The 16,878-nt window shown below is 48.3% G+C and overlaps 2 protein-coding genes across 7 annotated transcripts in view; both read left to right on the top strand.

Moving 5' to 3' along the window:
• Positions 1-1,363: 1,363 nt before the first annotated feature.
• Positions 1,364-16,878, top strand: part of LOC142836495 (uncharacterized) — a 56,508-nt gene continuing 40,993 nt past the window's right edge. For 3 of the 6 annotated variants that reach the window (XR_012908095.1, XR_012908092.1, XR_012908093.1), the window contains exon 1: positions 1,364-1,738. Coding sequence is in view for 1 of the 6 variants with exons in the window: in XM_075950789.1 (XP_075806904.1) it covers positions 1,577-1,738; positions 16,378-16,483 (268 nt within the window). In the remaining 5 variants the exon portion in view is untranslated. Of the gene's footprint in view, positions 1,739-16,377; positions 16,484-16,878 lie in introns of all 6 variants that reach the window. The other 3 variants (XR_012908094.1, XM_075950789.1, XR_012908091.1) reach the window with 2 other exon arrangements.
• Positions 13,192-15,678, top strand: Sox2 (SRY-box transcription factor 2). Its single transcript, XM_075950800.1, has one exon. It carries the CDS (start codon positions 13,619-13,621, stop codon positions 14,576-14,578), a length of 960 nt encoding a protein of 319 aa, XP_075806915.1. The 5' UTR covers positions 13,192-13,618; the 3' UTR covers positions 14,579-15,678.

The following is a 16,878-nucleotide window of genomic DNA, read 5'->3' as shown; positions in this document are numbered from 1 at the left end:
TTTTGGAGGTGTGTGGGAAGAAAAGAAGTAATGATGGGGGAGGGGCATTTGGAAAATTCTCTGAAGACTTGTTTTTAAGATAAAAAGCATTTCCCCAGACTATTGTCTCTCCCCAAATAACACAGACAGCAGAAGTCAGGAGAGGAAGTAAGAGTCCTTTCCTGGGTCTTGCTGGCCTAAGGGCAATGGCATCAAAGTCTCTAGAAAGGTCCATAGACAAACCAAAGAAGAAGCACTTTCTGTGGCCTTCTGGGAGCTCTTTCAGACCTTGAGTTTAGAGGTTGGCTTTCCTGAGTGGGAGGAAACAGAACTGAAAGAAAGGGAGCAGCTAGCTGCAAGGGCCACCCTGAGAGTGTGAGACACCGAAGCTGGAGGTTGCCCAGCGGTCAGTCCCATCCTCAGACCCTGCACAGTCACAAGTGGCCAGGGATGAATCAGCGAGTCAAGAGTGGGCTCCTTGAGCGCTGGAGATGGCCCTTTGACAGGTTCTACAGCACCTGGGTTCCCGGCCTAGGATTTTTAGGTTAACAGAGAGGAAGGCCAGCTAGAAAGAAAACATGCCTTGCGCTGCCCCTCCCGTGCACATGGCAGATGCTTGCCGAGGGGAGGAGGCGCGCCTCAGGAGGGAAGAAGTCCTTGCTGATAAGCATGTGTCTGATTCAGCTGGTAGCGTGGTCAGCCAGCCTGGGGAGAGGAAAGCCTCCTTTCCTTAAGTCACTGGAGCTGGGTTTGCCGGTCTCCGCGCCCCCAACCCTCCTTTAACCCAAATGCAATTGAAACTGCCTTGCCTTCAAGCCTGGAGTGCGCCTAAAGACTTGGGGTTTGATGAGGTTACTGCATGACTGATACAATTGCAGATTTTTAGAGCCTCCAAGAGACAGATGTTTGGGCTGATTAAGAATTGAGGAGGAAGCTTGCAGCTGCACCAAGGAATAATGTATTGGACAAATATTTTAATCAAAAAATATGAAGAGATCAGCCCAACCTTCCAAGGTCTTCTGCTTTAAAAAAAAAAAAATCTTTATCAAACCCCTATTCTATGGCTTCAATAAACAGAACCCATTACCTCACGGCATCTTTTGTTGGCCCCATACAAGAGAGAACAAAATGGTTATTCAGGGGAACGCTTTGGATTTTATTGTGAGTAGCCTGCACAAAGAGCCGTGTTATTGTATTTAAAAGAACCATCTGTAGCAGAAACAATGGCATCAAATTATCTTTGAATACCCACTGAAAAACATAAAGCTTGTTTTTTTTTTTTATTCTTCTGTACGGTGGGGGACAGAGCAGTGTTAGGATAACTGACTTTTTGTTGTTCTCTGGGTGCATTCTTCCCGCTCCCCCTCTCTCCCCCTCACCCTCTCTCTCTCCTCTCTCTCTCCCTCTCCCTCTCTCTCTCTTTTAAAAAATCAGCCATTTGGGGTTTTAAGCCATAAACGATTTTTCTTGTTGCAGGGGATTGCAGAGGCAAAGCTAGGCTAGGTCTTGGAGGCTGGTGTGAGGCGGTGCGGGTAAGGCAGGAGGCTCATGGAAGACACTGTGGAAGAAAAGCCGAAATGGATTCTCCGTGCCTTGGATGGAGGAAGAGGGGGGAAGTGCGAGCTCCTTCAACTCCTTCGGTCCGGTGAGGAGTGATCCAGCTTGGGCTGACAAGAGGCTCCGGGAGCCCTCACGTTCAGGGCTTTTTTACCTGCCAATCAAACTGCTACAAGACAACACCCTGATCTGGCACGGACGCGTAAGTAGCTCGCAACCCAACTTTGACATTCAAGGCTAGCTCCCTCTCCCCACCCCCAACACGCTCTCGCTCACTTTCTTCCTCTCTCATTCTGCCTTTTTTTTTTTTTTTGTGACCTCTAAGAGGTCTGCCTAACTACTTTGTGTGGTAGTCATTTAACGCAGGCCGATTTAAGTCTAAAGGTGTTAAGTTTGGGAATTAAATGCTAATTAAGATCTCGTTAACAACTGCAGAACTGAGATGACGTTTTATTCCCTTCCGAGCAGTTAGTTTTAGGTTTGAACGCAACCAAGGTGGCTTGGGGTGGGGGGGGAGGGTGTTTCTTTATATGTGAAAACTTAGAGACAGATGCGTGAGTCCCCTATAGATAAATGCAATAATGAAAAATTTGGGGCTTCCATCTTAAAACTGTTAAACTCTAGTAGCTCTCCTACAAAGAACCTTGAGCAGACCGCTGTGACTTGCAATGAAAGGTACAGTTCCTGAAGGGCTCACGCCAATCGCCGTCGGGACTGGGGCGGGGGAGGGGGGGGCGGTAATTGGGGTGAGAGGGAGCTTGCATTAAAAAAAAAAGTCAGGGGACTTGGCGAACCCTCATTCTTTATGCAACTGGAATAGAGGGAGATAGGAACGCAAGGGGGCAGGATCATCAAGAAATATTACCTGAGAGGGAATGACGGGCTGACGAGGCTGGGAGCTGGGAGGGCTGAGGGGAGCTGGCTGGGGCTGTGGGTTGCTCTCTGGCGCCCTCTAACGACAATCGAGCAACGTTACCCTCTCCACCCCACGCTCAGGAAAGGGATTTATTTGTCGCCGCCGCTGAGAGTTTTTTTGTTGTGGTGGTTGTGGTTGTTGTTGTTTGTTTGTTCTGATTTGTTTTTCTCTGCACGGAGTAGAAGAAATAGGTATTTCTCAGCCCAGAAACTTGGTGCACGTGATTTAGACACGCGTTTCCCCTCCACGCCGAGGAGACGGTGGATGGCTGTTTGATTCGTGGAGGGAGGCCCCGGGGGGATGAGCAGTGCTGGGGGAGGGAGGGCCTGCTTCTCCGCCCGAGCAGTGTGGTCGGGATGGCCAGTGTGCGGATCCAGGATCCTCCACCCGCCCATCACCGCAGTTCAAGGAGGCTCCTGGGGACCTCCGCCACCCAGGCTTGCGGTGGTCAGGGGCCTGTTCTAACGCCTCCTTCTCCTTTCCCTTCTCTCTCCTCTTCCTCTTTATTTTTCTTCTTTTTTTTTTATTCAAAATTTTGGTAGATAAAGGTTAATCTTGGGCTGAATGATAGAGCTATGATTGACAAGGGAGAAGGTGTTGAGGGCAGGTCGCGCGGTCTTATTTACAGCCCACTGCTTGCTGTAGAGCCTTTGTTAGGACTCAAAAACTAATCTAGTGCTGATCAAAGCCCACGGAGTTAAAGGACAGTAATGACTGCTAATTTCATTCCAGCCCCAGGCAACCCCCGCCGCTGTAATTAAAGACACGCTATTTAAATACAGGTGAAGAGTAGTGTGTTTTTTTTTAAGTTGGGGTGGGGGTGGGTGGGTTACAATTTTATTTAGAGTTCTTCTTGTACTATGCTGGTTATGTGGTCCAACACCGGGTTTGGCTTTTTTTTTTTTCTATTAGAATTGTTTTTTGTCATTTATACTTGGCTTTGAGGGACCGACAGGGTAAAATGCGTCCGTCACATAACTGCCACTGTTTAAAGAAGTGGGGGAAGGAAGCAGTTCAGTAACTGTTTAGAGGAGGATTTAAATATTTGGGTCTCATCTCCCACCCACCCCCAGCCCCACCCCCGACCCCAGTCTCTCTTTTTCCTCCCCGACCCCAGTCTTTTTTCCTCTTCGAATGAACAGAAGGGCCTTCACAGCTAAAAGTATTTGAAACTCAGAGCAGGGTTAACAGGCCAGCCAAAAAGATAAGCGTTCACTTTTAAAGGACTTCTAAAAGATCGTGTGAACGTATGGAAAATATATTTTTAATAATTTCACACCCACACACCCACACTGTAGCTGCGTATTGGCTCAGAAACCTCAAAATTTTACAATCCATAGGAGTTTCTTTATAACATCAAAGCTCTACGTTTTCGTACTTGGTTAAAACTGATACCCTCTCTACACACCACACACACACACACGCACGCACGCACACACACACAAAAAAAATTTAGCCTTTAATCTCTTTTTATACGCAAAGACGAAAGCTCTACACTCGACCCCGCCAGCGGCTGTCGCGGTCGGGCCGGGAGCAGCTCAGTAGAGAAGCGACTCGGCGGTCTCGTGCCAGCGCCCCCTATTGGACGCAGTGGGAGATGCACAGCGCCCTCCCCGAACCTGCGTCAGCCCTTGCCCTGGGGTTAGAGAAAACTCTTTATTGCCCTCAAAAAAAGGAAGTAGGGGTGCGGGAAGTTTTTATGCCCTTAAAAGATAACTAGAATGCAACAAAAACTAAAGAGATATTCTTTTTCAATTCTATTTCTTTAAAAAAAAATGACAATCCTCCTTCCACCCTAGTTTTCCCCCATCCTGGTCTGGTCTGGGGTCTTCTTTTAGAAGTTATCCCGTGGTACCACAGGGAAACGTAATGAAAACTGCTTCTGCCGCTCGCCCGCTTTCCACAAAATCACAGTAAAGCGGCGGTTGCTTCGCTGAACCGCCAACCGCGGTTTGCAAGTAAAGTGCTTGGAGTCTCTAGTGAATGAAGCAACTCGGTTAAAATTTGATTATTAATTCCAGATTGTAATTAAAAGTCCAGTCTCGCCTTCGAGTATTTGCCTCCCCTCAAACCAGTCTTGATCAAACTTTTCGCTCTTGGCGATTGGCTAAATCCCAGCTACTGTCTACCGTACAGGTGTCTTACGGACTTTTATCTCAATGTAGAATTTCGAGGGAGGTTAATCTGAGATAAACTGTATTGGTCATAAATCCAAGTTATACTGGAAACAGTTTTTGTTTGTTTGTTTAATACCTCCAAACCTGTCTGTGTTAGAAGGAGCTGTAACTTTTGCCAGCGAGGGAGGGGAAAGCAGGGTTGCGACCGATTCGGAAAGAGGGACCACAAAAATAACATAGCCTCTAGAATGCAGAAAATGTTGGTTTGTTTAGTTTAAAATCAAAAAGAAACCATCAAGCGCTGCATAAAAAAACGACCATTTCCCCCTTCGCAGACGTGTTTGCCGTTTTAACTTTTAACCGCACGGTTACGGCTGGCTATCGGAAACCAGCTTAACTTTCCCTAACTGAATGGCTTCTCCACATTTAATGCCGTATCTCTGCCAGTTCAGAATAGCGGGTCTGAGACGGTTTTTAAAGGAATTGCTTCTCTCGAAGACGCCTCTCATCTGATCCCGGGATCGGATCTCGGAAGAGGGGGGGAAATCCAGCTTTTGAGAAATCCCTACCCGGCAGTCTGTCGAAATAATAGGCGAACAGGAGCCGCTGCCTTGGCACCTTCACCCTTTACTCCACGAAGAGGGTAGGCCTGGTTAGGAAAATTCCCACCCTGGACTAGCCTTGGAAATCTCACTCCCACCGAGGAGACTCGGGAACGCTTCTTGGGCGCCCCGGCTCCCAGTGCTGCCTGCGGTCATCCCGCCTCGCGGAGCAGCGGAGAGGTCAAGACAGACCCTGCCTCGGAAACAGACTGCCACTGGGGTGTGTGAAAAAATTGGGAGAGCTTTCCCTCCCACGTGCGAACAGAAGATTTAGGCAAAGATCAGCAGGGGCAGGCGTGCAGCTTGCAAGTCCGCAACTTCGCAAGGTCGGAGGACTTGCGGGCCTGAGCAAGAAGCCATTGAGCTAGGGGGTGAGCCAGGCCTGAGCGCACCACCCAGGCTCTCTTGCATTGTGATTCTGCAGCCGCAGGTGGCCCAGCCCCTGCCCCAATCCCTCGCCGCAGGACTGCCAGCGGGGAGGCGGCGGCTCCACCTTTGGAGACTAGGGAGGCGGCCAAAGAGGGGCTGAGTCCTCCGAGAAGGCAGAGCCTCCCCGGGCTGGCAGCCGGCCGGTTCTCCCCAGCCGCACTGTACCCTTTAGGGGCGTGGCAGGCTCTTTGGGTCTGTAGTCGCCTCGTCCAGGCTTGAGCTCGGGCGGGTTGGCTGGGCGCCCTGCTTTGTAAAGTACTGAGTCCTATGAGCCAGCCAGCCGGGTGGGCCAACTTAGCTTAGGTCCACTGAGTCCAAACCCGTCCTTCCTTTCTTTCCCGCTACCTCCCAAGCTTAGTACGCTGAGAAGCAGGGTTTGTGGTTTGGAGTTGGACAGGCTATTTGGAGATGGGGCGGGGGCAAGGCTCATTAATAAGAGCCAGGTTCGAGGATGTGCTTTCGTTTATTAAGTTTACTTTCTTGTTCGTTTTTTAAACCTTCAGTTCCTGGAATCCAAGTCACAGACAAAGAGCCAGGGAGAGAGCCGGGCCAGGATGAAAGAAACAGGGCTACAGATCATTCTCAAACTGCCAGGCTGTGGCTCCGGAACCGGGGCCCAGGGGCTACGTGGGCTGCTGAAGGGTGTAGATACCACAAGTACAACTTGACACCACTGAGCCCACGGTGCTTGTCGATAATCTGTGAATCAGGTGTGGAGACTATCACCATAGATCACAACAGTTTCTAAAGGCTCATTACAGCATAGCTTGTCAGTGATCTCCAAATTAAGGGGGGGGGGGGGTTAAGAGGAAAAAGGAGTGGGGACCGCCAGCAAAAAGCCAAGAAGGATGGGAGGGGAGATAAAAGTCGGAGCCCCAGCTCAGAAGGAGTCTTTAAAGATTATCAGGCCAGCGATCTGAGAATTCCACAGGGATGGGTTTGGAAGCCCAGATCTCTCTGAGCTGGGCTGGAAGGGGATGCTGAGGACTGGCAGAAGTGGGCCTCAGGGAAACCCGACTTCTCAGACATTGTTTGTGAGGTTAGAAGAGCTTTTACAAGGGGCCTCCTGGTATCAACAGAAGCCTGAAGGATGCCAGCCAGCCTGGAATGGGGGCACGTTAGCATGCGCCAAGAGCAAACCTTCCAGAAGGAGCCATGGTGGCTTTTAAATCTGGTGTGTGTGTGTGTGTGTGTGTGTGTGTGTGTGTGTGTGTGTGTGTGTGTGTGTGTGTGTGTGTGTGAAAGAGAGAGAGAGAGAGAGAGAGAGAGAGAGAGAGAGAGAGAGAGAGAGAGAGAGAGAGAGAGAGATTTTGTCAGACTAGCCATGGCTTTTCTTAGGTCTGGTGGTGACTACGGGTGACTTTTGCTACACAAATTTACTTGACCTTTTTGCCATGCTACAGGTGAAAAGCTTTCCTCTTTTTCCCATGAGCACCGACCAGTCCTTTACAGGGAAGCAGATCTCCCCCTTCCCGTGGCTTGTTCTTAGGGGTGCCGGAGCCCCTTGATTTCAGTGATTTTATCACTTTCTGTTGGTGTTTGGATTCCATCGGGTTGAGCTTCCGGAAGGAAGCTCGTGAGTGATACAGAGCAGAAAGTTATATGAGGTCACCCCAGGAAAGAAGATCAGGATCCAGGCAAAGAGTTCCAGCCTCTTGGACTTGGCTGTGGCAGTCACGTGTTACTGGCCTGCACGGCTGTCGCTGAATATGAGTCAGAAAAACCTCAACGAAGGCTGGGGTTTGTTTTGTTTTGTTTTCTGATAGATGTCACAACTAAATACAATAATTGCAGCTAGAAAATTTTAAACTAACATCTTCTTTAAGTTAGGGAAACATTTATAGCCATTGGGCATACGAGGCCATATGGCTTTGGTAGGATGAATTTTGCCCAAAGTAGTTTGGCTGTCAAACAGGTGTGTGCGTAGACTTCCAAGCATTGATTTGGGGGTGCAAAGGAACTAAGAACTCTGAAGTATTTGCACTCTCTGGTTCTCTCTCTCTCTCTCTCTCCTCTGATTTTTAGAATCAGAAGTGAAATTGAAAGCCAACGGTGCTCTTCATGTTCTCAGATGGTCTTTAACAGGGGAATGTCTGTTTTAAAGCAATTAGATCATTTAATGGGCAATCTACATTTTCCCCTGGACAGCCACAGCAGCGTGGGAACAGAATCTCATGGCTGATGACTCAAACAAATAGAAATGAAAAAAGAGAAGTGTGAATATTTTGCCCAGAAAATAATTGATCTGGACTATCTGAAAGATTCAGAAATATATGAAACACTGTAAGTTAAGTCATATTGTGTTACATACAGTTCAGAAGACTAAAAACAAGTAAGGGGGGGGGGATACAGTTCAAAGCAAGAGGAAAAATATATTCAGTTTCTAATTGCCAAACTCTTTTTGAAAATGTATTTACTTCACCAGTGAGAATTAGATGGAGGGATGGGTACAGTGGACAGTGGGCAGACCGCCCTGCATTCCTCATTCCTTGAGCTCAAGGGTCCTTGCAGCTCTTCAGTGAAATTATTTGGTAAAATTGAGTCTGGACTTCAACAGCCCCTTGTCCATTTGTTGTGTGTAATACCACTTTTGAAAATTAGAGGCAAGACCCTGAAGAGAGACACACAAGAAAAAAAATATGATTAAGTAATTTTAAATTACCAGTCTACCTTGTATCCATATGGCAAATAGAAAGGGGTAGAAGTTTGTGCTTGGTTTTTCGTGACATCTTGAAAGGTGGGTGATGGTTTCTGTCAATAATCTTTCACACTTCTGAAATCTAACAAATGTAACCTAGGGAGATGGGATGGCGAAGGCACAGATGAAAGACCATTCATTATTCTCAAAGTCATAATATAAAAATCAAGGTAGCCCTATGGGCTTTCCAGTGAGGGGAAGTTCATAGCAAAAGAAAGAATGCCTCATGGCAATGGACTTCATTTTCTAATTCTCACCCCAATTTTCTGTACCCTAACTTTTCTAGCATATTTCTTGTTAATTATTTTTTGGAAAGCATGTGATTTTATATACTTATTTAGTTATTTATTTGAAAAACAAATTTTCTAAATGCATTCCTTTTTCTTCATTCATCTGTGTTTCTTAACTCTTAAAGCTCTAGTCCTTCTGGAAGCCAAGTGGTACCCCACCTGCCAAGGAGAGTGACTGGGCATTTTTGTGACTTAGAGGGCAGAAGGAAGCATTTCATAAAGTCTCCTTACTATGTAACCCTCTGTTTTCCTGTAGTATTAGGGGATAGACAGAAAGAATCTCGCCCCATCAGACCTTTCAGCCTTTCCCTAAGCCTCGGGTACCATACTCTCTGCATCTGTGGTTTTTAAACTCACAAACCTTCCTATAGTTTCTACACTTCACTTTGGGGCTTTATTTGCCTCTGGAACACCAGGCTCCGACGTCATTTCCCTCGCAGCAGAAGGATCCCTGCTATGGTCGTGTCCACAGGAGATGGTTAGAAGGTTAGCATTCCGAGGACTGAAAAACATCACAAAAAGAGGAGGGGGAACCACTTCATTTAGTTAAAGATGGCTCCTGATATATTTAAGCAGCTCCAGAATTAGAAAACCTTTCTGTACATTTTCTCCTGTTTTTCTTGCTTCTTTTCCTTATGTAATGAAATTAAAACTTTTGGAGCCCACAGTTGACATTTTTCAGAAAATTGAGTTATCAAGGCACTAATTATTTCTCGGGGAGATAAAACTCTCATAGCCCTAACTGTCAAATAGGGCCCTTTTCAGAGTTTAATTACAAAATAAAATTAGTCTGCTCTTCCTCGGAATGGTTGGCGAGTGGTTAAACAGAGCTTTCCCCCAATACTGGTGGTCGTCAAACTCAGCTAATTAGCAACGCTGAGAAATTCCAGTTAACAAGGGCATTCTCCGAGACTCTGCAGGTCCCCTGCCGTTCGCCTTCATTTTCATAAGGAGATTAGGAGAGGAGGGAACCCACTCAAATGCAGATGCGGGAGCGAAGCGTTTTTAACAAGCATCATAATAGTAAGATGCTTGGCTAGTTCTCGCTAATTACTGCAACTTAAACCTCTATTTGCCACTAAGAAGAAAAAAAAATAAGTCTACAGTCCTTACCTCCACAAAATTGTCAGTTGGCTTCAGATATAATACTGGAAGGATAGGGAGCATTTAGGAGAGAAAAACTGATGCAAAAGATTTTTTAAATAAAATTGGGTTATACTTAGCAGTTAAGGCTTCTGGCTAGGGCCAATAGCAGAGCAAAATAAAATGTGATTCCTCCAGGCATATGCTAATCACTAATGCTGGTCTAAAAGTGTATCGCTTTTTGCTGCCCATGGAAGGGAAGTGTTACATTCTCTTTAGATGAAGCACTTCCAATTTTCATAAACTATGCCAGTGGCAACATTTTAAATTCTCGGAGGATGAAGCACCCTGTTCCAAGACTCTTTCTGATTGTCTGCTAGTCAATAGTGTATTGTTGCTGCTACTGTAGTCAGCTATTATAACCCCCAAAGAGGCTTGCCTCCGTCGTGGGCTGGGGCTGTTATAGTTTTTATTATACTTTGGGGACTATGATGGTGCTGGATTGAAATCGGGTGGCCAGTGATCTAATTTTTTTTTCAGTGCTTATGTTCTAAAAACCATAAACTAATAATGGTCTTTGCTATTGCCATCTTCTTTAATCTTACTTTCATTGCACATTATTATGCATAAACAGCAGCCACGGTTAGTGCTTTGCCTGGATAAGTCTAAGTACAGCAAGCTTAATTAAAATAAACCTGTAAATAAATGCTACCAAGGCTAACACGACTGTAATGTACTCCCATAGGTTATTCGTATGATAAAGCAATTAACAAAAGACCCAGCCAGAACCCTTACCCTCTCTAAGTACATTATTATAGAGTTCAGGTGCAGACAGGCATTTGAGAATTGCACACCATCCGATGGTTGGGGAGGAGAGGGCGGAGCTATGCTTTTTACTACTACCCTTGAAAGAACACTTATCAAGATTTTAAAAAGATGTTCCTTTATCACCATCCATTATTAATATTTATCTTAATAAATATACACCACCGTTGTCCACATTAACTTGTTGGGGTTTTTTTTTCTCCTCAAACTTAATTATCCATAAGCTTTTTTAAGTTTTCAGAATAATGCTATTAAGCGCCTACCGATACATACACAATCACAAAGTGAATGCCCGGCCTGCCCTTCGTGGCGCGCGGACAATCATAATTCATTCATATGTTGAATCTCATAATTTATACCTATTTTCCCCTGGTTTAACCTTCCACTTCATCTGGCGGTTCTATGTACATTTCTAAGTTAAGCAAATTAAATTTGATTCTTATGATTTGGTCCTACGGCTTATATGATATGTTAACTTTTCTTTTGTTTAGATTATGTGTAATTAGTTTGATCTTCCATCCTCCTTTTTTTTTTTACTTAATTATTTCTACACACCTTCTTTTTAAAGGCATAGTCTTGGAAAAGCGAATACACCAGCAGGGGGCGCAGCAGCTACATCCCAGAAACTAGGCGTGCTGAAAAGTCGGTGGCTGCCTTCCCCGGCTCAACCTTTTCGGTAGTCTCCAGAGATTCGTGTTGAGCGTAATAGTACACCCCGATTAAGCTGAAAACAATGTTTTAATTTGAAGAGTCCCAAATATTTACGCGTTTCTGTAAGTCCTTTTCGGGTTCCCAAGAACTAAAGCAACCAAAATTTAAGGAGCACCTGGGGCAGACAGAACAGACAGAAGGAGAAGTAGCAAAGAAATTATTTACTTCAAGTTTGCAAAAAAATTCTTTACCACAACTTTTCCGGGTGTGACGTGAGCATATTTAGCTTGAGTGTGACACTAGCAGCCAAGTCTGGAAGGACAGGAACTGGAGCCGTGGGGGTGGGAGGAGAGCAGAGGCGGACAGTGGGGAATAAACAGGGCTGTAAGGACAATGTGCGGAGCGTGGCCGGCAGATACCCTTCTGAACGCTTTCTTTAGGCCTAGTTGGGGTGGTTGAGGGGAGGAGGGGCTGGGAGAATTGCAGGGGGAAAAAAACCTAACCCTGATGGTTTAAGCTCTTTATTTAAAAAGAAAAAAAAAATGGCATCAGGACTCCCCCCCTTCTCTCTCCCCTTTTGTACCCAACTGCATTTTAGCCACAAAGGTTCCAACAAGAGTGGAAGGAAACTTAGACGGGGCTTTGTTTGACTCCGTGTAGCGACAACAAGAGAAACAAAACTACCTATTTGTAACGGACGTGGTGCGGTGGCTCTGGGCTTTCTTTGAGCGCCTGCCGATTGAAATCTTTACGTCTGGACAATGGCAGATCGGCTAAAATTACCCTCTCGGGTCCAGGGCGGGCAAGATTCTTGAGCCCCTACCCCCGCCCCCAGCCCATCCTCCCGCAGCCTGGGCTTGCTGGGGCCCGGCTCCCCGGGTTCCGTAGGCCTTGTCCCTGCGCACTTCGCCTGCACCTGTGCCTCTGAACCCCGCGTGCCTCCCAGGTCCCAGTGCCTCTCAGCCCTAGACCAACTCGGCCTGGCCTTCGCGGCTACCAGCTTGCCAGTCAGCAGGGGCAGTGCTGGCTGCGCAGCTCCCATCCTGGGAACGCTGCGTGGGAGGGAGTTGGTGAGCGCAGCCCAAATGCCACCTCGGTGCCTCGCGGTGGGATGCCAGGAAGTTGCGTGACCCTCCCCCTTCGCCTGTGCTCTGGAGCCTCTTTCTGTTGATTCTTTCGTCCCCAGGCTCTCATCTGAAACTGCCCCCACTGAAAATCCTCTTGTGTCGGGGATGGGGGTTAGGAGAGTGGGAGGAGAGTTCAAGCTTTGCCCCTGCACCCTCTGGATGGGACAGACTAGTGGAGGAGGGAGTTAGGATAGAGGACACGTGCTGCGGTTCCTTAAGCCACACCTGAGCCAGGCTAGGAGAAGGCTGAGAACAAGGCCTGGCCCTAGCTCAGCTCTGCAGTGGGCCACATGGGCAGAGAACTATCTGGGAGCCGAGCAGATGACGTGGAAGCCAGGAGGGCGCTGAGGCCCGAGGCTTGGGTCTAACTTCTTGTCTATACTGTGAGAAGAGGGGCTGAGTGGGTGTTGGCACCAAGGTAGGAAGAGGGGCTGGAACCGAGAGCAGTGCCGCGGATGAGCGGAGGAACAATGGCACACCACCTCCGGCCCTGCCAGCTTCCTGAAATACTAGTTGGACGGTCGCCCTGAACCACCCATGGGCCCTGCCCCACCCTGGCCCCAGCTCCCCGCGTCCCATCCTCCCTTATGTACCCAAGAGGGAGCCAATATTCCGTAGCAAGGGGGGGAAGGAGCTGTCGTCTTGGTGCTGTTTACCCACTTCCTTCGAACAGGCGTGCGCCGTGACCTGTTGCTGAGGAAGGGAGATACAAAGGTTCCCCCGCGGCCGGCTGCAGGCAGCGGGCCCGCCTCCCCCGCGCCGCTCCGGGCACAGCGCTCTGCTGGGCTCGGCTCGGCGGCGCGGCAGGCCCCGCCCCCTTTCATGCAAAACCCTCTGGCGAGGCTGGGCTCGGGCGCAGGAGCCGGCGCTCGCTGATTGGCCGCCGGAAACCCATTTATTCCCTGACAGCCCCCATCACATGGATGGTTGTCTATTAACTTGTTCAAAAAAGTATCAGGAGTTGTCAAGGCAGAGAAGAGAGTGTTTGCAAAAAGGGAAAAGTACTTTGCTGCCTCTTTAAGACTAGGGCTGGGAGAAAGAAGAGGAGAGAGAAAGAAAGGAGAGAAGTTTGGAGCCCGAGGCTTAAGCCTTTCCAAAAACTAATCACAACAATCGCGGCGGCCCGAGGAGGAGAGCGCCTGTTTTTTCATCCCAATTGCACTTCGCCCGACTAGAGCTCCGCTTCCCCCCAACTATTCTCCGCCTGATCTCCGCGCAGGGCCGTGCACGCCGACGCCCCCGCCCGCGGCCCCTGCAGCCCGGCCCCCGTGCGCGGCCCCCGCAGTCCCGGCCGGGCCGAGGGTCGGCGGCCGCCGGCGGGCCGCGCCCGCGCCCAGCGCCCGCATGTATAACATGATGGAGACGGAGCTGAAGCCGCCGGGCCCGCAGCAAGCTTCGGGGGGCGGCGGCGGCGGAGGCAACACCACGGCTGCAGCGACCGGCGGCAACCAGAAGAACAGCCCGGACCGCGTCAAGAGGCCCATGAACGCCTTCATGGTATGGTCCCGGGGGCAGAGGCGTAAGATGGCCCAGGAGAACCCCAAGATGCACAACTCGGAGATCAGCAAGCGCCTGGGCGCCGAGTGGAAACTTTTGTCGGAGACCGAGAAACGGCCGTTCATCGACGAGGCCAAGCGGCTGCGCGCTCTGCACATGAAGGAGCACCCGGATTATAAATACCGGCCGCGGCGGAAAACCAAGACGCTCATGAAGAAGGATAAGTACACGCTTCCCGGAGGGCTGCTGGCCCCGGGCGGGAACAGCATGGCGAGCGGGGTTGGGGTGGGCGCCGGCCTGGGTGCGGGTGTGAACCAGCGCATGGACAGCTACGCTCACATGAACGGCTGGAGCAACGGCAGCTACAGCATGATGCAGGAGCAGCTAGGCTACCCGCAGCACCCGGGCCTCAACGCGCACGGCGCGGCGCAGATGCAGCCCATGCACCGCTACGACGTCAGCGCCCTGCAGTACAACTCCATGACCAGCTCGCAGACCTACATGAACGGCTCGCCCACCTACAGCATGTCCTACTCGCAGCAGGGCACCCCCGGCATGGCGCTGGGTTCCATGGGCTCGGTGGTCAAGTCCGAGGCCAGCTCCAGCCCCCCCGTGGTTACCTCTTCCTCCCACTCCAGGGCGCCCTGCCAGGCCGGGGACCTCCGGGACATGATCAGCATGTACCTCCCCGGCGCCGAGGTGCCGGAGCCCGCTGCTCCCAGTAGACTGCACATGGCCCAGCATTACCAGAGCGGCCCGGTGCCCGGCACGGCCATTAACGGCACACTGCCCCTGTCGCACATGTGAGGGCCGGACCGCGAACTGAGAAAGGGAGAGAGAGATTTTCAAAGAGAAACAAGGGAATTGGGAGGGGTGCAAAAGAGGAGAGTAAGAAAAATCTAATATGCTCAAAGGAAAAAAAAAATCTCATTGCCCGCAGCAAAGTGACAGCTGCGGCTAAAGACCACCAATCCCATCCAAATTAACGCAAAAACCGTGATGCCGACTAGAAAACTTTTATGAGAGATCTTGGGACTTCTTTTTGGGGGACTATTTTTGTACAGAGAAAACCTGAGGGCGGCGGGGAGGGTGGGGGATCGGACCATGTATAGATCTGGAGAAAGAAACTACGCAAAACTTTTTTTTTTAAAGTTCTAGTGGTACGTTAGGCGCTTCGCAGGGAGTTTGCAAAAGTCTTTACCAGTAATATTTAGAGCTAGACTCCGAGCGACGAAAAAAAAAAGTTTTAATATTTGCAAGCAACTTTTGTACAGTATTTATCGAGATAAACATGGCAATCAAATGTCCATTGTTTATAAGCTGAGAATTTGCCAATATTTTTCGAGGAAAGGGTTGTTGCTGGGTTTTGATTCTGCAGCGTAAAATTAGGACCGTTACAAACAAGGAAGAAAGAAATTTATTCGGATTTGAACATTTTAGTTTTAAAATTGTACAAAAGGAAAACTTCAGAACAAGTACTGGCAAGACTATTTTCTTGGTCTTGTTTAAAAGGGCAAAATTCTAGATTGTACTAAATTTTTAACTTACTGTTAAAGGCAAAAAAATGTCCATGCAGGTTGATATCGTTGTTAATTTATAAAAGCTTTTGTTCAATCCCACCTTTTCATTTTGTTCAGATAAAAGAATATGGAATTACTGTGTTTGGAATATTTTCTTATGGTTTGTAATATTTCTGTAAATTGTGATATTTTAAGGTTTTTTTCCCCTTTTATTTTCCGTAGTTGTACTTTAAAAGATTCGGCTCTGTTATTGGAATCAGGCTGCCGAGAATCCATGTATATATTTGAACTAATACCATCCTTATAACAGCTACATTTTCAACTTAAGTTTTTACTCCATTATGCACAGTTTGAGATAAATAAATTTTTGAAATATGGACACTGAAATTATGCCTGAGTCTTTCATTTCTTTGGCTAGCAATGCTTAGACATAACTTCTTGGGGAATGAGAATACCATGCTGAGCCCCCAGGCTTGACGTTCCCAGCAATGTCTGTTAGCATTAACTGCAGAAGAAAAAGATGGCTGGCTGATTAATAAAGGGAAACTGAAATGCGCTGTCATTTCTAAAATAGAAACGAGAGGCATATATTGTAAGTCCACCCCCTCCTTTCCGAAGCAGCGTGAATAAGCGCGCTGTGGGCTTAAGCTAGCTTGTACCACTTGTTGCCAGAAAGAGTCGATTCTAAAATTTTCATGTAGCTTAGCAGATGGGGTATTGAGCCAAATCAGAGCCAGGTTGGCTGGGTTTGTTTTCATTTTCTTTACAACACAATGGCCCTTTGAAATGTGGTTTATAGGGGAAAATGATGCTTCTTGTATCGGAATAATTACAAAGTAGACGCGGAGTGTTCTGCCGGGTAGGTGCTTGGGTGGCTCCATCCCTGCTATTGTGTGAGGAAACAAGTGGTTTTCTGTCTTTGTTTCCCGAGTTCATAAACTTTCTCCTCTATGTTTTCCTGTTTGGGGCGAGGGAAAAGCAAAGACCGCCTTGCAAAATTCCCTTACTTATCATGGACTTTTTATTTTATTTCCCCCTTTCTCCTCCCCCACCCCCCACTCCGGATTCCACTTCTTAATTTGGCAGCGCGGGTCCAAGACTAGTCCCAAATCGGATAATCTCTGCAGCTGGCTACACGCAAAAGAGAAGCCAGGCAACAGACATATTACAGAAGAAAGCTCTCGACTCCGAGGTAGATATTTCGCTTTGTGCGCTCTGATCACATTTGGACATGATTGTGCTTTTGATCTGTTAACTGTTTTACTACAGTAATAGAGAGACGGGGAGGAGAGAGGGAGGGGAAACGAGATTGGATTTGCTGTTTTCTTTCGCCCCAGGAAAAGTAAAGAGAGGCTGGCCACGTCCTCGGCTGGAGCTGAAAAGTTGGGAACCGCCGAGGTCTTTAGGCTAACCAGCAGGTTCTGGCGGCGCAGCCGAGGCCGCTGGCGGGCTCTTCCCTCCCTGCCCCCATTTCCGCTCATCCATCCAAAGGCACCAAGAACCAGCAATCGAGCGTCCTTAGGAGTTTAGCATTGCTTCTGTTTCTAGAGAGTCGGCTCGAGGCACCTCTGCTAAAGTTAGAATCCT

The sequence above is a fragment of the Microtus pennsylvanicus genome, chromosome 16 (genome assembly GCF_037038515.1).
Source record: "Microtus pennsylvanicus isolate mMicPen1 chromosome 16, mMicPen1.hap1, whole genome shotgun sequence".
NCBI classification, from domain to species: domain Eukaryota; kingdom Metazoa; phylum Chordata; class Mammalia; order Rodentia; family Cricetidae; genus Microtus; species Microtus pennsylvanicus.
The sequence above is the reverse complement of the archived record's forward strand: the minus strand, read 5'-3'. Positions and strand labels throughout refer to the sequence as shown.

What these genes read in the sequence shown, in the direction of transcription:
- Sox2 (XM_075950800.1), top strand. Translation starts at nt 13,619, where the DNA reads ATGTATAACATGATGGAGACGGAGCTGAAGCCGCCGGGCCCGCAGCAA.